This window comes from Ictidomys tridecemlineatus, chromosome Y (assembly GCF_052094955.1).
Source record: "Ictidomys tridecemlineatus isolate mIctTri1 chromosome Y, mIctTri1.hap1, whole genome shotgun sequence".
In the NCBI taxonomy this organism is placed as follows: Eukaryota; Metazoa; Chordata; class Mammalia; order Rodentia; family Sciuridae; genus Ictidomys; species Ictidomys tridecemlineatus.
Window position 1 is genome coordinate 22,579,516 of NC_135494.1, and position 20,878 is coordinate 22,600,393.

The 20,878-nt window shown below is 44.6% G+C and overlaps 1 protein-coding gene across 5 annotated transcripts; it reads right to left on the reverse strand.

The window, feature by feature from the left end:
* Window positions 1-213: 213 nt before the first annotated feature.
* LOC144372105 (mitoregulin-like) lies at window positions 214-20,583 on the reverse strand. Of its 5 annotated transcripts, none has more exons than XR_013432155.1 (8): window positions 17,131-17,168; window positions 10,389-10,897; window positions 9,510-9,609; window positions 6,185-6,345; window positions 4,396-4,481; window positions 3,898-4,110; window positions 1,808-1,977; window positions 214-1,162 (listed from the first exon to the last, which is right to left on the reverse strand). XR_013432155.1 is itself a non-coding variant. In XM_078035522.1 (8 exons), the coding sequence occupies exon 1, from the start codon at window positions 20,538-20,540 to the stop codon at window positions 20,370-20,372; it is 171 nt and encodes a 56-aa protein (XP_077891648.1). In that variant the 5' UTR covers window positions 20,541-20,583; the 3' UTR covers window positions 214-1,162; window positions 1,808-1,977; window positions 3,898-4,110; window positions 4,396-4,481; window positions 6,185-6,345; window positions 9,510-9,609; window positions 17,131-17,204; window positions 20,362-20,369. The 5 variants fall into 5 exon arrangements, 4 of the variants coding, with proteins under 4 accessions (XP_077891648.1, XP_077891647.1, XP_077891649.1 ...); XM_078035522.1 differs by lacking the exon at window positions 10,389-10,897 and adding an exon at window positions 20,362-20,583 and having other exon boundaries at window positions 17,131-17,204; XM_078035521.1 differs by adding an exon at window positions 20,362-20,583 and having other exon boundaries at window positions 9,510-10,897; window positions 17,131-17,204.
* Between the last annotated feature and the right edge of the window lie 295 nt (window positions 20,584-20,878).

Here is a 20,878-nt window from a genome sequence, read left to right on the forward strand (position 1 = left end):
GTATGTCCACGTGAGTTCTGGAGATGCATGGTGGTGACGCCTATACACCAACATGAACATGCTTAATGCCACTCAACTGTGTCCTCCAAAATGGTTTAATTACAAAACGGATGTTTGGTGTCAATTACCACAATGTAAACACTTGGGAGACTGCTGATTGACTTATCTTAGCATAGTTTGTGTTGTGATGGCAGAATACAAGACACTGGGTAATTCATAGCACAGATTTTATTTCTCAAACTTGGGAGGCTGGAAGACCAAGACCGGGGGCCAACTTGTAAGAACATTCTTGTTGTGTCCTCCTGGGGAAGCAGGTGAAAGAGGGACAAGGGCTGATTTCAGAAGCCCTTTCCCAGGGAAGGAGAATCCTTGTCCTAAGCACGTCTTCAAGTTCCCACCCACTAACACATCATAATGGAGAGAAAGAATAGAATGACAGCCCATGCTCCCCAGAACATCCCAACTTTTGGCATGAGTCCATTTCTGCAACATTTCACAAGTCATGATTTTGGATAAGACAAGAGTTAAGCTGAACACATGGGGAGAGGGCTCCCTTCTCGTCTGCTGCTTGCAGTGTTGCAGGTGGCCTTACAAGGCATCACTGAGGTTCTGCACAACAGCTCGGACTGCCCCCCATCACATCCCCATGAGGCTGACTCACACACAAGTCCTGAACACTCCCAAGCCCAGAAGCCAGAAACTTTACAAGAAATCCAAGAGAGATTTGTTCAAAGTCCGCCCAAACCATCAGTTCCACACAGGCTCAAGTCTCTTACAAAAGTGCCTGAGTATTTGCATCTAAATGCTCCATATCTTCTTCCTGTAGCACTTCCATTATCTCTAGATGACTTCTGACACCTAATACAATGAAAGGGCAGTGTGATTCTCTGTAACACTGTAAGATCCAGGAAACAATGAGGAGAGAAGTATCTGTCCAGAGAAATACAACTACTTTCCTAATAGTTTGGATTTCCAGCTGGTGGGGATCATGGATGCAGAAGAATGGGTGCAGGGCCAACTGCACTTTCTTACTTTGCATTGAGGGGGGGAAACACTGCAGCCAGGATGAGGGCTTCTAGGAGCTGATATCCTTCAATTCAACATCTGGACACATCTGACCTTCAGGCTGGAAGACTTTCTAGCAGGGGATCCAAGGACTTGCCTATTATGGAAGGAATCCAAAAGAAGAACTTACTTTAAAGGACATCAAAGAGGTTCAGGAGGGAGGGAGCCAACCCAATTGTCTAGACCACTTTTAGAGGTCAGGGGGTGGGTTCCAATGCAAAACACCGCAGTCCCATAGAGAATTCTGCAGTGTGTTGGTGATTAAGGAGAATGTGTGAATCCAGGGGTCACTAGGTCCTCTCAGCCATAAGGAGGGAACCTGCCATAAAGGAACTAGGACAAGGGTGCGAGGAATGCTCACTGGGGGGAGATCTGAAGGAAGGAAAGTGTACTCATTAGAAAAGTGTCCCCTGAAAATTCTTAGCCAGCCAAAAGTCGTGCGAACTTGTGTGGAAAGAGTCTTTGCACAGTGATGAAGCTAAGAGCTCACATGATGGAACACAGCATCAACTGGGACCAAATCCAATTTCTGATATTCTTGTAGGAAGAGGAGAGTCTGGACCCAGAGACCAGGGAGACTTGGGGATACAGCCCAAGTGAGGATGGAGTCGGGAGGGGATGCCTATATGGGAACCACAGATCGTGGGCAGCAGTAGGAGAGTGGGAAGGGCTGGGACAGTTGGGGGGACAGTCTCCTTGAAACCTGGGAGGGGTTATGGCACTGGGACAGCCCAACACCTACTGTGATGAGCCTCTGGAACTCAACAGAAGACACTTCCTCTGTTGTCGGCCACCCAGTTGACAGAGTTTGGTTGCAGCAGCCTAGGACCCAGCTGAAGGTCTGAGCATGTTGGCCATGCAGGTTGGATCTGGACTGCAGACACCCTCATCAGAGACTGTAGGGTCTCAGCCCTGAGGCAAGACAAGCACCAAGTCAGGCCAGGTGGGGAAACGGCTAGGCACACACTCTGGTGCCTGTGTTACTGGGAGCACTTCTGATCCCAATTCCCTGATCTGCTGCCAACACAGGCTACAGAGGAGGGTACAGGGACACAGACCACGGATCTGCCCCACTCAGTGGGCCCAGGCCAACACCACACCCAGCAGCCTCGTGCCATGCCCAGTGAGTCTCAAAGTGGCCCCCTCTTCCCATCCTGAGAGCTCTTCCCTTCCTCATGTGCCACTAGCTCCCTACTGTCTCTGGCAATATCTACTCTGTGAGATGACAACATTCGTGGGTACTGCTCTCTCATCCTAGGACAGTGTAGTCCCACACACCCTGGTGAAATGGGCCACCTGGAGGCTGGACCTGGAGGTTGTTGAGGCTGAATGGCAGGTATGGTCCTCTGGCCACTTTATTATTTAAGTTAAAAAAACAAAAACAAAAACAAAAAACGGGTTTTGGTGCTCAAAAATGTTTGATTTGCATATTCTCATCCCCTAACCCCAATATTTTCATTATTTCCTCAAATATGAAATCTTACTAGTAGAAAGTTAATTTCGTATTATACAAAGTTGATTGAAATAACATTGGTATAAATAATCAATCACCATACTTTCAATTTTTGTTCTGCTTTCCTGTTAGAAACCACTTGGATACAAGAGAACAGAGGACAGACTCATGGAAATGCTTGAAATGACAAGAAGCTCCCACTCAAGCTCAGCATTCAGTCCTGGACAGGGTAAGACCAGGCCACTTTGACATCTGTTCCAAAGAGTCTACCACGCAGAATCCTCTGACTGATCCCTGACTGAGCCATAGGAACTGGCTAGAAAAGCCTTCACATCCTCAATACATTCTTCACTTCAGAATACTTGACAACCATTGATATCCATCTCTCGTTACTTTGTTCCCCAGCCAACCATTCTTCAACAAATTCAAAGGAGCAACTCATGCAAGCACACAGAAAGGGATGTTCACTACACACATCCATGTGTGAAAAAGACAACTGGTATTTCTTGTTTGGGCTATTTCAAATGAAATCCCTTCTGCATGACCTCCACAAACCAAAGGAAAATATTTGTGAAATTCCCACATAGAAGACAAGATACACTTGCCAAGGAGGCAGTGCCAAGAATTTTGACACTCCAAATGTAGTGTGTGTGTTTAGAAGGCAGTCACAGTTACCATGAGAGAGTCCCATGAAATCTATCAGGAAGATCCATGGTCTAGCCCAACCATGCAAGTGATGTGACCATGAAAGAGTCACTTAGTCTTAGCAACCATCATGACTAACCACTAGGTCAATGAATAAAGTCCTCAGGTGTCAAGCTACAAAATGTGGGATGAGCAAGGATGAGGATGGGTGGGAGAAGTCTCCAACTCTAACACAATTAGGGAAGGCTGTGCCTCCCCTCAACTGGCTGGGAGGCTGGGATCCTGCCACAGAGAGGGATTCCAAACCTCACATCTCCTGACCCAGGCCAGAAGACCAGGTAGAGTCCAAGGATCCTGGGGTGGCCCAATGGCTATAAAGGTCAAAAGGAACTAGGGATCTGCCTGAACCCTCAATCCCCTACTCTGAGCAGGGCTGCATGAAGAGGCCAGAGGCCATCCACAGCAATCTGCCTTTACAGGAAAATGGAGGGACTCCAGGCTGCCTCTGGCTCACTGAATCAGGGTGGTGTTTTCATAAAGCAAGCCCACTTCCTCACATTTGACCAGCAGCTCATGCGCTGACAGCACAATGGCTGGCTTGACTCAGGCCCTGAGAAATGAAATAGAAAATTCATAGCAAATCCATCTTTAGCTCTTCCACATCATCAGGGGCTCTGATTCAATTCCATCAACAAAGGGGTCTCAAATGGTGTCTAAACATGCTGGGGACTCACCTCTGTGTGGAACTCTTCAGGAAAAAAGGGATCAAATCTCATGAAGCAATTCTTCTCTCTTCTAGCCCATGGGCAATGCAAGGAACCTGCATGATACCTGAGGCTCACTTCTCTCTTCTCATGTCTTCTGGAAAGGATTCATGAATGCTTCCTTCAAGGTGAAGCAGAAGCCTGCACTCCCAGCTGCACAGAGTGTTTGAGGGCACTGTCTCCCTTAAAACCCAAGAAGAAAAAACAGGTTATTAAAGAGGCATATGGAGTAGAGTACATGATCAATGATCCCTCCTCCCTGGAGCCTTCCACATGACTATCTTCCACATTTACAGAGCAATGCTTGGCCATTCTCAAAGACCAGGAGACCATGATGCTCATCACCAGGAAGTCAATAAGGAACATGAAGAGAGCAGCATGGATTGCAGAAGGTGGCACACCAAGGATCTTCAGCATAGCTGCTAGAACACAAGAGCTTAACTTCAGTATTGACTTTCTGCCACCTACCAAGTATGATGTTAGTGTCAACCAGAACATGCAGACATCCAAGTAGCAGCTGACACCCTGCATCCATTCACAGAAGTGGGCAACATCTGCATTGGAACAAGAAAGTATCTTATCCTTAGTCATAAAAATCATCAGAAACAAAATGGATGCAAATCTTCTCATTTCACTATTATGTAGCTGTTTGAATTCCCGATTAAATAATACCTCCTCCAAAATAAAAAGTATCTATGACTTTTAAACTCTATGGTCTTTACTTAATATTTATGTATGCTATATCCCTGCCTAATGCTCTTTGAGAAAGGAGCACATAGAATTGGATCTTTGAAAATTTCACATTTCCTGATAAATATTACTGCCTATGTCAGGCATGGCGAAGTGAAAGGTGAGACTTTGGCTACTCAAACACGATGTTGTGGGATTGGTGACCCTGACTCATAGACAGCATGTGGGTTCTATGAAAGCTAGGGAGGAACGAGGTAACGAAGATGATTGAACAGATGATCTCAGGGGATACTGGCGGATAAGCAAAAACTGAAGAACATGTTCCAGATAACCATTGGTATTTGGGCTCCTGAGCCTAGACCTGTTTTTAAAAAAGGTGCAGACAAGCAGTGTTCATATACAGATTGTCTACCATTTAAAAGTGGATACTTTCAATGGCATCTAGTTACACATCTGATAAAATGGTTTGCCAACTTATGGATTTCATTCTAACAACAAAAAAAAAACAACCACAGTCAATGAGACATATAAAGATAAAACCTTGTCTTCACCAGGACGCCTAGAAATAGGTTTTATTTGGCTCAGGCAAATACCTTTCAATAGAATTTCTGATTTCTGAATGAACCCATTCAATTTTATACTGCACAGATCACAAGGTTTTCTTTACAGAATATTCTGTTCTTTTTAAAGCCTCACATAGAAAATATCTCAAAGGAAATATGAGGGGAATGACCCAAAGTGATGCAGATTTATTACAAAATGCCTAAGATCCTGAGGATATATTTTGGCTCAGCCCATTATATTGTTTCATTATTTTATTATTTTGTAAGTAATAAAATGTAACTTCATGTTGGATAATATATTCAAGCCATGAAAATATCATCCAACATCATTCTTCCCATTAGCCCAATTTCTCTGCATGCTCACTTACTCTTTAGGAATTTTACTAATTATTTGAAGGTTCTAGAGGACCTGTTAGACTCCTAATGGACAAACCATCCAACATACTCCAGAGAATGTACGAGTGCCATAAGAAGAAAATAAGGTCAGCCTACAGCAATGGGCAGCTGCCTGCCCTAAGCTGGGAGGAGCCCTGGCCATGGCACCAGGGCTGCTGGGCAGCAGAAGCCTCCACAGCCCTGCAGGGAGCCTGGAGCACAGCTCTGCAGAACCATGCTCAGCCCAGGACAGATGCACATGAGTTCCCATCACAGGCTAGAGTGTGACAGTCCCAGGTGCATGCCTGTCATGTCAGCTACCAGGGAGGCTGAGGAAGAGGAACCTTTGAGGTCAGCCTTGGCAATTAGACCTTGTGGCCAAGGGGGGAAAATTACAAGGGTCTCTGAGGGTGTAGCTCAGGAAGGTCACTTGCCTAACAGGCTCAAGGACCTGGGTTCAATCCCCAGAACCACACATACACCAAAAAGTGACCTTGGAACATGATTTAAAATGATGGGTCAGGTACACAGAAGGAAACAGGAGAGGGTTTTTAAACCAGGACTTAAAACAAAATCCACAGGTGCGACAGGAAAACAAAAGGACACAGAGTCAGTGAGACCTGAAATACCTGGGCGGGTCTGTCTTTTAAACCGCCTCCTGCTCCCCAGGTCACCTGGGGTCCTCAGTTGCCCTCCCCTCTCCAGGGGGCCTGCGGGTCAGGCCACCTCTTCTCCTCTGAGGTCCATGGCACAGGCACACTGCTGAGGCCACCGCATCCTGAACAGGACCCTGCAAATCAAAACCCACCCAGCTGTGACCAGCAGCTCCGCCAAGGAAAAGCCCTCAGGTGAGAACCAGGACAGAGGGGTTGGGTGGTGGGCGCTGTGGGGACCGCCCTGGCTGCTCCAGGGGACAGGTAACCCGGGACACCTCCTGTCTCCTGGGAGCAGAGACATGGCTGAGCCAAGGTGGAGCTGGTAGGCAGGGCAGGTGGGGCTGGACGTGGATGCTCCTTGGAAAGAGAGGGGAGGGCTGCAGGTGCCACACTCGCTCCCTTTTCTCTGTAGGTAGCAGGATGGGTGGCGAGGATGCCCAGTTGGGTCAGTCCTGCCTTTGCCCCTCCAGGTGCTCAGGCAGGGCAGCCACATCCTAAACTTCACATCCAGCCCCTGACCTTGACCTACGTACACCGCAGCCCATGTTCCACGACTTTGGAAAGGCCTAGGGCCTCTGGCTTCACTGCCATGGCCTGCTGTCGGTGAGCCAGCCTGAGCCTGTCCCTGGGTCACACCAGCAGGGTGCCCAAATCCACCCTTAGCATCACCAGGGGCGCACACGGCAGGATCCCGCCATGTGCAGAGGCAATGCCAGGACAGCCCAAGTCTGAGTAAGTGGCAGGGGCGGCAGCAGCAGGGCGCCTGAGAGGCATGCTCTGATACTAAATGTCTGGGTGCCCGTGTGCGCTACACTCAAGCGAGAGCCTCAGTCCCTGAGATTGGGGACAAGGACCCAGGGCCCTTCTTAGTAAGCCAACACACAGAAGAGTGCTCCTAGTTTCATCCACCCCCTGCACCACAGTCAAACCTGACCTTGAGATGGTGAAGGGACCTAAAAGCTAGTATCTGGAGCCACAGAAACTGCCGGAAGCGCTGTGCTGACAGGGCTGTGTGGGTGCCCTGGGGTCCGAGAGGAGCAGCTGTCAGCAGCAGCAAGAGGGAGAACTAGGCCCCATGGGATCCCGCTGGCCCCTGACAAAGACCCCTACTGTGCTGCTTCTCCTCACACTGGGGAAAAAAACACAATTTTCTGAGGAAAGATTTGCCAAAAAAGGGCCACGAATATCCAGGAAAAGAAAAAAAAAGGCGAGGCAGGTAAGAAGAGAGATTAATCCCCAGGAGCACGTTATTAACACTTACTGAAAGACTCAACACCCGTGTGTGATGACAAGCACCTGTCAGCTCTGGAGAAGGAACAGGGGATATTTAAAGCAAGCCCCTGACCCAGGGGCAGAAGCCACCACTCAGTCTGCTTCCCCTGCTGCTCCCCAACCTGCATCAGGCTCACCGTCTCGTTTCCCCTGTGTGACCTGGAGGAAGGCCCTCTCATCCCTCCAATCGGTTAACATCTGTTTTAAATTCCTCAATCCTCTTCATTTGAACAAATTTCAGGAAATGGCACCATGTATCTACCTGATGTGCACTGACATTTATTTGGATATAAAATAATTATGATATAGATAATTATGGCCAGCACCATTGTGTTTCCCTATAGCCAGGGACTATAAATATGGACTAAGTGTTTCATATACTTGATGTCAATTAAACCTCATTACAGCTGGAGGGAATTGATATTGCTATTATCCCCATTTTAAAGAGGCAGCCACTGAAACCCTGAGAGAAGGTTACATGACTACAGGGGATCCAGTGAGAACTGGAAGCTCTGGGATCTCCCCAGGAAAAGGCAAATGAAACCATGGTGAGAAACTGCTGTTCCCTTTTTAAACTGGTCTAAACAGAAAAATCATACGATATGCTGCGAAGAACACGAAATCACTGAAACCTGTGCACAGTGAGGGTGAGAGGGTCAATGGCACAGGCGGAAGCAGCCAGACCAACAACAGATGTAACAGCAAACCCTCTGCTAGGCAGTCCTACATGAGATGTAGGTAGCCTCCCGTCCACACACGCAGAAACGTGTATGCAAATATTTAGAGCAGGTTTATTTATAGTTACCCAAACCTAGAAAAACCCAAATGACCACCAACTAGAGGATGATAAACACATGGTGGCATGTCCATCAAATGCAGCAGTTACCATACAGAATGAACAGGAACAAATCACTAACAAAGGCAACAGCGTGGACGAGCCTCGGATGTATGATGGTCCAAGACGCCAGACTCAGAGGCTGCAGGCCACAGGCCGCATGAATCCACCTACGGCATCTGGGAAAGGCAAAAGTGCTGGGGAAGAAAACTGAGGAGTGCTTCCCCGAGTCCGGAGCTGGGAGCTGACCACAGAGGGACACAAAAGAACCTTTGAGAGCAAAGGGAATATTCTTTGGATTGTGGTGATTGTCACATGATCGGTACATTTGTCAAAACTCCAGGAACTGCAATCATAAGTTTTACTGCATGCAAGTCAAACCTAAATAAACCTAACATAAAAAAAAAAAAAAAGTTCATACTGTAGTAACTTGGCCACATCAGTGTTTATAGCAGCTCAATTCACAGTAGCCAAGCTACGGAACCAACCTAGGTGCCCTTCAACAGATGAATGGATGAAGAAAATGTGGTATCTATACACACAAGAGAGCATTACTTAGCCTAAAGAAGAAAGAAACTATAGCATTTGCCAATAAATGGATGAAACTGGAGATTATCATGCTAAGTGAAATATGCTAGTCAGTCCCCAAAAACCAAAGGCCAAATGTTCTCTCTGATATGCAGATACTAATGCACAATAAGGGGAGGGGAGGGAAGAAGAAAAGTTCATTGGATTAGACAAAGAGTATGAGTGGGAGGGAGAGGGGCTGGAAATAGAAAAGACAGCAGAATGAGTGGGACGTCACTTTCCTGTGTTCATATATGAACCCACGACCAGTGGAACTCCATACTATGTACAACCACAAGAATGGGAAGTCGCACACCATGTAAGTAGGATATGTCAAAATACATTCTCCTGTCCTATAAAACCAAAAAGAACAAGTAAAAAAAGATTTCCCTGAAGATAGGCCCAGGCATTGGTAAGTTTCATTTGTTCAAAAGTAGTTGAAGGATTTATTACCAAGTCTGTCACTTGAGCTTTATTATTTTTCTATTTCTCTTCTGCTCTTTGGCAAAAATAATTAATGGGGGAAAAAGTAACTGACAAGAGAAAGCCAAGCAGGGGAGACCCAAGGCAGATGCGACCTGGGGCCGAGTGCCCCACGGGCAGTGCCCAGGAAGCCGGACGCACCTGAGCATGCTCCGTGACCTTTGGGTGAGAGACCTCAGTTTCACCAGGAGTTGAGGCTGCCTCCGCATGGTCATCATCTGCTGGAAAACACTGCCTTGCACTGTCAAAACAGAAACAGACCCATAGCTGTCAGAGCTGGGAACGGGCGTTTGGTAAGACTATTAAGTGACAGGTCAGCACAACTGTGGTTACAGCAGGCAGGAGGCGCCCACATCCCTCCAGCTGTCAGAAGAGACCTGGCGGTGACAGCAACCTGGGGCCTCCCTACACCACCCCCGGCCACTAGGGCAGATAGCCGCAGCAGCACGCAGGGAAAGGGGGAAGGGCACATGCGGCCCGAGGAAGAAGCACCTGCACCCCAAACCCCAACTCCTTCCTGTTCCAAGGAGGAGAGAGCCTGGCACTGGTGCAGCAGCCAGGGTTGGTGTCCTGGACCACACAAGGACGGGAGGGCTGAGGCGTGCAAGGGGGCTCCAGCTGCCAGCCCACAGCTCCCCGAGGGAGGGCCCATCTGTGCTGCCCTCCACTCCCTTCCCTGGTGTCCCCTGGCCAACAGACATATTGACGGGTGCTCCATCCTCCTGGAGGGTGGCTGGAGGGTGAGGTGGCATGCATGTCACGATTTCAATGCCTACACACCCTGACCCTGAAATGGGCCATCTCTGAGGCAGCCGGCTTCACTCACTCTGTACCTGCCACAGCATCAGCTCAGCGTTCAGCGACAGAACTAACGCAGGGCCCCATTTCTCACGATTTTCAACATTATAGTCTTACATGTGCTACCAAAATAACAATCACTGAGATAAAAATGACTAAGATCACATCACCAAATGGCACATCTTAAAACATGAGAATCCAAGTAGAAACTGTCATGCTTACTGGAATATGGCTGCCTTCTCTGAAGCCTCTGCCATTTGTTTCATCTTTAAGGAAAAGGAGGTACCACGGTTTGGATCTGAGGTGTTCCCCAAAGGCCCACAAATTAAAGGCTTGGTCACTGGCCTGTGGCACTGAGGGAGAAGGTGTGGGACCTTTAAGAGATGAGGCCTTATGGGAGGAGGCTAGGACACTGGTCAATTGAAGATACTGGACCCTAACCCTTCCTGTGAGTCCTGGCAACCATGAGATGAACAGGCCTCCTCTGCCATGTGCTCCCACCATGATGTCACAGGCTCAAAGAAACGGCCAAGCAATCATGGACGGAAACCCGTGAAGCAAAATAAAAATAAACCTTTCTTCTGAAGTTGATTAACTCAGGTACGTTGTCACAGTGACGGAAAGCTGACAGAAGGCAGCGCACCACTGCAGTACCTCTTCTGGACACTGAAGGGTCCACTTCAACACCTTTTTCATAAGGAGTGCCACCATTCAAGAAGAGCTCGTAAGTTCTGTGAAGGAATAACATACTATGATGGCTGTGCATGGCGGGCATTCCGGAGACACCCCAACCAGAAGTGAAACATTTTTAGCACAAATGTATTCATTCTAATTATGTCTCATTGATGGATGAGAATGACAGTGTTCACCCTTCCATGGGGTGTCATCTCAGCAAAGAGATTCTGTCCCAAGCATCAATACAGGAAATGTACTTATATGAAAATGAGAAAGATTTTTGTTATTAAGATGGGCCTGGGGCTGTAGCTCAGTGGTAGAGCACTTGCCTTGCACACGTGAGGCACTGGGTTCGGTCCTCAGCACCACATAAAAATAAACAAATAAAAATAAAGATGTTTTGACTTGAATGACTTGTTAATAGCAAGTAATTATTGTTTTTAAATGTGTTGAATCAATATTTGAAATTAAGCCATTATGAATTTATATGATTTTTAAAATAAAACAGTAACACAGATCGTTGTAAAATGGGGGATGGGGTCGTGGCTTGGAGGTAGAACACTTGCCTAGCATGCGTGAGGCACTGGGTTCGATCCTCAGCACCACATAAAATAAAAAATAAAAATATTGTGTCTACCTATAACTAAAAAATAAATATTTAAGAAAAATGTTGGAATGGCATAGACAGGACACGTAAAATGAGAAAAATTCCTCTGTCCTTCCCCCTAGTTCAGTAAGTCTCCTGCCCTGTCTGTCACCCACCCTGTGACTCCCTGTGCCTCACAATACACATCAGAATGCTTCCCTATCGACCAGCTCCACCTTCTAGGAAATAACTGGGACCTCACTTTGCCAAGGTGGAATTTTGGATGTTTCCTTATTTTTTTCTTCTAAGTATAAGTGAAAACCCTGAACATATTTTTTAAAGAATCATAAGAAACTTGAGCTTCTGTATTCACTCCTGATAATGGGGCGCCCCTCCTGCTCCAGCTAGGATGAGGCTAGAAACTAGGGTTCAGTGGTAAGGAGGCTGTGCAGGGCATGTTATCCAAGTTAATCCTCACCAGGAGCTTGTGGGGTAGGAATTATTCCCCCAGATTAAAGGTGGGGGGAATTTGGATACTGTGGCGCATACCTCCTGTTATACAGGCAGTGTGAGACCCAGCACCCTGAGTTTCCGTAATGACAAATTTAGAATCGTGATCACCATACTCCCTACTGCTTGTCCATCTGTAGCCCTCTGTGAATGTCCTGTTTATATCCTAGACTTAGATCTTTATTTTCCCCATTTAAAAATTCATATGAGCTGTAAAAACCACATGTAAACCACATGTAAAAACCTTTGTACCCATTGTTTTAGATGATCCAAGGGGCGCTCCAAGGCCCTGGGCAGGAAAACCAGGCTCAGAAATGTCAGGGACCTGGGGCCTCAGTCTCCTGAGTCTAAAATGAGCAGGGGCTCTGGGTTCTAAGACACCTCCCCAGCTCTACAGTTGCCAAGGCCAAGGAACTGGACATGAGACACAACTGACCCCCACCACAGCTGTCTAAGTCTCCCAACAAGCCCGACTCCAGGCAGAGAAAATAAGGTTCTAAAAAGAACCACAGTGGATCCCTGGGAGGGCAGCAGGGAGGGCAGGTGGGCACCCGGACTCCGAGGAGGCACTCGGACTAGTGGCAATAGCAGTGGCTGCCTCTTCTTGCCACTGCCACTGCACACCCCTTTTGAACAGGCTCTCGGGACAGGTACAATGCTTTGGGCTACAGAGACAGCTCATATATCTCAGTTTAAGTCTCAGACATCCAGAGAAGAGATACAAAAAATGACCAAAAATGGGGTACAACTGATGATAGCGGAGTTTTCCTTCTTTTTCTTGATACTAAGGATTGAATCCAGGAGCACTGAACCACAGAGCCACATCCCCGCCCTTTTCTGCATTTTATTTAGAGACAGGGTGTCCCTGAGTTGCTTGGAGACTCACTAAGTTGCTCAGGCTGCCTCTGAACTCATGATCCTCCTGCCCCAGCCTCCTAAGGCACTGAGATCACAGGTGTGTGCCGTGGCACCCAGAGGAGTTTTCAAACATCAAATCTGTTTTTAGTATTCGGAGTCCTGGCTTTTCTCTTACTCTCTGAAAAGTGACTTCCGTGTTACTGGAGCTGTTTTTCTCTTACAGATGTGAGTGAAATGACATAAAGTAACATAAAAGGGAAATGGGGTAGGAGTCAAAAGTCCTTTGTGAAATGGGCAGAAAAAGAGAAATGGCAACATGAAACTGGTTGACCCTGCCAGGTGCCTGCCCCAAACCCTCCTCTGGCTTCCTCTATCCTGTGACCTGCCCTCTGTTGGCACCTCTGTTCTCAGCCTCCACTGCAGGTGGTGGAGGGACACTTGGGCTGGCCAACAGAACATAAAAGAGCATGCTCAGGATGCCCCCTGCCCCCAGCCTCTACAGCAAGGCATTAAGAAACCCCCTCCCCTTCCTGCTCTTAAATACTGCACCCTAAGGACTTTGCAATTCTGAGGACAGACATCATCAACAAGCTGAGGCTGGCAGAATAGACAGAATGTCACCAACCGCTGGTCTTGGGACATCAGGAGCCACTGACCCACCCGGGAGAATCTAGCAGCATAGTTTTGTCAGATGACACTTAGTAAAGCTGCTTATTTTGACAGATGTCCTGTTGAATGAAAGAACTCAGAAATCTCACTTGAGAGCCAGAGTGCAAAATGATTTTTTTATAATACACAATCCAAGAAAATAATTATAATTATCTCCTTCACATCTATAAAATTATCAAATCCTCAAACAGCCCAGATACTTAAGATTCCTGGTTCAGGATAAAAACTAAGCACACACCCATCTTCGCTGCCTCCTGAAACCGAACAAAAAATGACTAAAGTGTTTTCGAACGTAATAACCCCAAACAGAAAAGAATGGGAAAGGATCATGGGCCAGCAAGAGAGGGCAACAAATTTCTGCTGCATGGAAAAAACAGAAGCATGTTCTTTTATCAAGTGACACTCTAATCAAGTGTCACACAGGCACAAGGGACACCCGGCAGAACACTCCAGGATCATGAAGGTCTGTCTAGGATGCACATGGGTGCACATTTAGGGAAATCAATCTTAAAGCCATCAGGGGTCTTTGTATTACTCGGGGAAAGAGCAAAGATTCTCATTAAGTTTACATTTAGTTAAGGCTCTTTTGTAATAAAGGTAGTAACTTTTAAAGTTTATTTACAGAAGTCCTCAGCCTGTTAGCTCTCTTCTCTTATCTCACCTTTGTTTTCCTTCTGAACCAGAATATTCTTCTTAAAATATAAAAATAATAATAATAAATGATTTGGGGAGAATCATAATTACTAAAGAACTTTCCAGCACACCTATTCCTGCACTGAAGGCTCCTCAGACTAAAGGCTGGTTCCTGACCCCATGATGAGCCCTGTCCACCTGCAAAGAACTTGATTTGCATTCAGCATATGGTGCTAACAGGAAAGACACCAAGATATGCCACAGTGGAAGAACCCGAGAAAGGGCTCTAGAATAATCAACCCAGGCTCACATTCTCAAATAAAAATGAATAGCAAAGGGCCACCAGACTAAATAAAGAAAACCAGTAACATAAGGATAAAATGTAAAATTTATAAATAAATAAATAGGAATCCGAGCACCAAGGAAGCAAAGACAATTCAAAGAACAGAAGAAAACTTAAAAACAAACCTAAGCATGGAAGGAGAAAATCTGAAAGCAGGAATATGATACTTAAAAAAAAAAAAAAAAGATTGAAAACAAGAAAAAACACTAGTAAATGAACAAGATGATCAGTAAATTAAACATTCATAGAAGTTATAAAAATTTGTGATAGTGTTTTATTTGGAATGTCTGATGGACTTAATTGTGGCTGCTACACAAAATACTGTCAGTATTTGTTACCCAATCCTCAATTACAATTCCATTTAGAAGGGAAAAAAAAAAAGTCAAGAGAAACTCCCAGGCATAAGAAAAAGACAAGCAACAAAAGTATTCATGAGAGGTTTAGAAACCTAGACAATCTATCCAAGATATTCAATACCCGACTCAAAGATGTTTCAGAAAAAATAGATAAATGGAAGTAAAGAAGTAATCTTTAGTAAAATAAAATTTCCCAGAGCTCATGAGAAATATATGAGTTTTCAAAGTGAAACTATCCACTTGGGGCTAAACAGATAAAAACAATGCCAAAATATACTCTGCTAAAATTTCAAAACACCAAGGCTGAAAAGTCAACAGGCTAATTATTAAGGAATGATAATTGGACTTACCAGCATCACTGCATGCAAAGAAAACTCAACAATGCCTTCAAAAGTTTTAGTAGCTATTATTTTAAATTCTATAACCAGCTAACTATTCATCAAACATAAGGGCAAAATGACATTTTCAGACTTGCAAACATCAGTGTGAATTTTTAAGGGACTGTGAAGGGATCATTTTATTCACACGCTAACTATGGCTTAAAAATACTTATTATTGCCAGGCGGAGTGTCACACATCTACAATCCCAGCAACTCTAGAGGCTGAGGAGGAGGATTGAAAGTCTGAGGCCAGCCAGGGCAACTTAACAAGACCTTGTCAGAGAAGAAAAAAATAAAAAGACCAGGGATGTAACCATGTGGCAAAGGGGCCTGGGTTCAATCTCTTCTCCCCATAAACACTTAATATTTTTTATTTAGAAAGAGAGAGAGAGAGAGAGAGAGAGAGAGAGAGAGAGAGAGAATATGAATTTTTAATATTTATTTTTTAGTTTTTGGTGGACACAACATCTTTATTTTATTTTTATGTGGTGTTGAGGATCCAACCCAGTGCACCAGGCATGCCAGGCGAGCATGCTACCGCTTGAGCCACATCCCCAGGCCCAAAGCTTAATATTTTTTAAAAGAAAATTCAAAACTTAGCTTTCCCCAGGGCTTCAAATATAGTCTGTATATATTATTTTGTTTTTAAATCTAGCAAAGCAAGCACGATTACCTTTATTATTTTCTTCACTATTATTAATTAACTTAATTTGAAATAATTCCTTAAACAAACAATCCTGCCAATAATGGTAAATTAAATTCCATTTGACATTTTAAAAATTATTTATATTTTACTTTGCCTTAAGGCACTTTGAATTGCTGGCTTAAGTAAAACTTTTCCAAATACTTCTAATAAATAATTTAAGTTAATAGAATGAATCTCATGCTCTTTTCTTTTCTTCCCCATGGTCTTATTACTTAAGTATTTACTATTTATCTCCTGGTGCCCCTTCTCATGTTCTTCTGAATGCTATAAACTCTTCAAATACCCCCAAATTTGCAGATTTACTTAATGATGTTCTGAACTTAATGCAAAAGTGTTAACAGTCTAGTTCAGTTTAGTTCGTTATCTCTATTTAATGTTAAAATTTCCCAGGGATTAAAACCAGAAACTACTTACTCATATAGAGAACACAGTATCTTTTCAAGAAAATTAAAGGTCATTATCCCAAGCAAAGACAAATTGCTTCTAGCAAGATTTCTGATCATTTCTGGGCTACATGAGCCAAGGGCCTAGGGTAATTCTGCGTGAGCCACCACAGTGCATTCTGAGCAGATTTTAGTTGCTGCACAATAGCAACAAGCCCACAACCACTAGGTGTAGCTAGTTCCTTCTAGACCTTCATGACATCACCCTGCAATCCTTCCATTTGGTTGTAATGGACTAAACCTGCACCTCTGAGGTTCTCAAGTGCTCTCCCTTGCTTCAGGAATTCTGCATTTCTTAGCCACCTTAAAACATTTACATAGGCTCCCAACTTTAGTGTCTTAAAGCCAAGTAATGCTAGATGCATTAACTAACTGCTGTGAGCCTTGATTTTCTTATTTATGTTAATAAGTACCTATGGTATTATTGAAAAAATTTAAGAAAAAGTTTGAGGAGTACAGACTATAATGCCTGGCACACACAGGGTATAAAATAAATGAAGGGTACTTCTTTTTAATATTTACTATTCTTTATTTGATCTTATCATTTCAAATTAAGACCAGGTAGATTTAGATAATGATAGGAAATATTTAAAAGTACATTTTAGAAAATCTTAATCACTGTTACCTCAATATTATCTACCATTATTATTTTGTCTTTCGGGTGAAACAGAGATAAATAAAAAGAAAAAGCAAGAAAGGAAGGGAAAGAGGGCAAGAAAGTCTCAAACAACTTCTGTGCCTTAAATCCAACTCATTGAGATATAAGCTTAGTCTCGAGAAAACCCAATAATTGAGCATACTTTACCTTTGGTAAATATCTCGACTTTTATTAGGTTCTAGAGCTTCTTTCAATCGGCTCTCAGAAAGCAGACTATCAACCTACGGCAAACGAAGACAGTTTAAAACATCATATTAAGTTATGATTCTTACATTTCAGTTATGTCTATTGTCTTAGGAAATAAAAATTTACTTTTCTCTCCTTATGAAATAAACACTTTTAGGCATACAATAAAGTCGAAAGAATTTTATAGCAAATACCTATATGCCACTACCTCGATTCTACTGTTCACATTTTACCCTACTTATTTGGTCTATCTATCCATCAACCCACTTTATTTTTATGCATTTTGAAGTCAACTGCAGTCACCAATACATTGCCCCCTAAATAATGTGCTATAGGTACCACTAAGAGAGCTGAATATTTGATGTAAAACATACAAAGACATGCACAAACCTAAAAGGTATATCTGCTGCATTTTGACAAACGTGTGTTTATAACTGAAACCTCATAGAAGAACTCCAATGTCCTTTCTAGTAAATTCCATCCCATTCCTCCTGAGACAAACTTGTCTTGATTTTTGTCCACCCTAAATTTTGCCTGCTCTTGAACTTTTACATAAATGAACTTGTACAGTATGAACTCTTGTCTACATGAACCATGTAATGTTATGCTTCCACACTATTGTATCATAAGTTTATTCCTTATTACCAAATAGTATTCATTGCATCAAATGTTACATGACTTTGTCCTGACTTCTTGTGTTACTAAAGACTACTTGCATCTTTGTCAATGTACCCCTCCAAAAAGGCACATCTTTCTTTGGTTTCTTTTCTGCAGATTATGTGCAAAAGATAAAGTAGATAAAAAAGTAAATTCCACTAGCTTCTTCTCTGTCCTTATTATTTGGCATCTACCTGAGTTATTTACAAAATTCATACACTCAGTGACCAAAATAGAAAGCTGATTCCTTGTCCCATGGATACCATGCTGGAAATTTATTCCACTTTCTTTTTTTCTTTTTTTTTGAGAGAGAGAGAGAGAGGAAAAAAAATTTAACTTTTTTTTACTTTTCGGGTGAACACAACATCTTTATTTTATTTTTATGTGGTGCTGAGGATCGAACCCAGCGCCCCCAGCGCATGCCAGGTGAGCACATTAGCGCTTGAGCCACATCCCCAGCCCCGACCGTCCACTTTCTTTTCAGGTCTCTTTTGTGGATACAAGAAAGAATGAGCTAATATTATTAAAACATCCTTTCCAGATATTCAAGGTATCAAGTGGTTCCTGAATCAATTTGTCCCCAAGTTGAATAATTTTGTAATCATCTTTTATTTTTGCTTTACTAACTGCTTTTATAGTTTACTTTTGAAAAATTTCCTGGTTCTCTTAATGTCCTACTAAATTTAAAATTAAGTGCAGAACCACAGTAACTTACCAGTAAGTAAGTCAATACTCCATCAAGTTTTATTTTTCATTTCTACCAGGAGACAATTTTGCTTTTGCTGTACCACTGTGATTCCAATACAAAGTCATTTAAATATTTATGTGCCAAATTCTTTGGTACATTTTAAATTTTATTTTTTAAAATTCTTTTTAGGTACCAGAGATTGAACTCAGGGGCACATGACCCCAGCCCTATTTTGTATTTTATTTAGAGACAGTCTCACTGAGTTGTATAGCACCTCATTTTTGCTGAGGCTGGCTTTGAAGTCACCATCCTCCTGCCTCAGCCTCCAGAGCTGCTGGGATTACAGGCCTGCATCACCGTGCCTGGCTTATTTTTAACTGATATAAAATAATTTTATTTAGAGTAAAAATCTTGGCAATAGATCCTTTTTACAAAATAAAATTAGCAAACTGATAAAGAATCTAAAAAAAAATGAACCTATTAATTGCTATTTACTTTTTTTTTCTCGCAAAGTAATAGACCTGGGATGAAATGGCACACACCTATAATCCCAGCTACTATGGAGGCTAAGGCAGGAGGATCACAAGTTCAAGGCCAGCCTCAATAATTTAGCCAGACTCTGTGTCACAATAAAAAATAAAAAGGGCTAGGGATGTGGCTCAGGGCTAGGGATGTGGCTCAGTGGTGGAGCACTTACATGCCTAGCATGCACAAGGCCCCAGACTTATCCCCAGTACCACAAAAACAAATAAATAATAAAAGAGCTGGGATGTGGCTCAGTGATAGGGCACACCTGGGTTCAATCTCAGTACTGGAAAAAAAAAAGGCATAGGCATTCGGTGTACTTAAAAATGAGAAAAAACACTACTCCCAGCATTCCACCACTGAGATACCATTTCAGCATGTTTTCTTTTATATCTTTTTCATGTACTATATATAGAAAAACGTCATTAAGATACCTTTCATTCCGTTTTGTTTTTGTTAACTTGCCATTTGATCACAAATATTTTCCCTAACACATTAAGATTTTTAACAAAAGTTTAGTAATAGTATTATTATATCCCATCAAAAGTTATTCATTCCCCTATTACTTCTCATTAAAGTGTATCATTTTTTCGATTAAGCAACAATGAGACCAGTACTTTTACTATCTATCAATCTCTGTCCCAACGTTTCATTATTACATAGGGCAGGTTTCAGGAACTCCACTAACCAGCCTGGGTGCATGCACATGGGCTACACCTCCATCACAGTGCTTTCCAGAAAGCTGAACCTGACACCCTGGAGCAGCGAGTCTAGGTGCCAGGCCGGCCACGCCTCCCCCAAGACTGAGAGTGGCCATTTTCACAGTCTTTGGGAGAGTTCATCTCCTTTGCCACTGGTTTATCTTTGAAGTTAACTTTCATGCTGACAACATTTGTGTGTCCTCTAGTTAACGTCCCTGCTCGCCCTCCAGGTCCTGCAGTCCTGACACAGTAGGACTCTTCCTGAGGCTTGGGCCCCAAGAGTGGTGGCTCCAGGGACAGGGACCCCGGAGAGGGCGGGGCGGGGGCGGGTAGGGCAGCTCCAGCACAGCCCTGGGCTGCAGACCCTGCGGCTGGGGGCCGTCAGGGCGGGGGATGCGGACTGTCGTGGACGGTCGGGGGTTCCGTGGGTGGCCCGGCCGGGCGCAGCGCGGGCTGGAGCGGGGTTTAGCGCGGGCTGGAGCGGGGTTTGGCGCGGGGAGGTCGCGGTGCGGAGCGTTTGGGTCGGACGCCGGCTCCCAGGGAGTGGGGTCGCTGGGAGGAAAGCGCCGCGGCGCCCCGCGCCCCCTCGCCCACCCCGGGGTGCGCCCGGCCCCACCGTACCTGCTGCTTCAGGCCAGGTCCAGCTTCTTCTGCGTCGTCGCCAGCTTGTCTTGCAGCCTCTGCTTCCTCCAGTCCAGGTTGCGCCTCCTTAGCCGGTTCGCCTCCCAGCCGAGGAGCACTCCGGAGGCGAAAGCCACCAGCACCGACACCTGCAGCGTCCTCTCCGACACGTCCGCCATCGCCGCCGCCCTGCGTGCACCTCGGCCTACGGCGCTGCGCGAGGGTCAAGCAATGCCGCGTTCACAGCGGGCACCGGGCAAAAAGCAGGCGGAGCAGCGGCTTGGGCGGGGCGTCCTGCTGGGTGTGTCAGCAACAGGTCGGCCTTCTCCAGAGACCTTCCCAGCGCTTGGAGAACCCGTCTGCACCCCTCTGAGCCCTCCACAGTGTCCCATCTATCATTAATCAGATGTTTCCCTGCACTATTAGCTGACATTGGTGTCTTGCCAAGGGTAAGCTCAGCACCTCTTTATTTTTGATCAGCAATAGAATTTGAACCACGTGTGCAACTTAAAATCCT

What these genes read in the sequence shown, in the direction of transcription:
- LOC144372105 (XM_078035524.1), bottom strand. Translation starts at nt 20,540, where the DNA reads ATGGCGGACGTGTCGGAGAGGACGCTGCAGGTGTCGGTGCTGGTGGCT.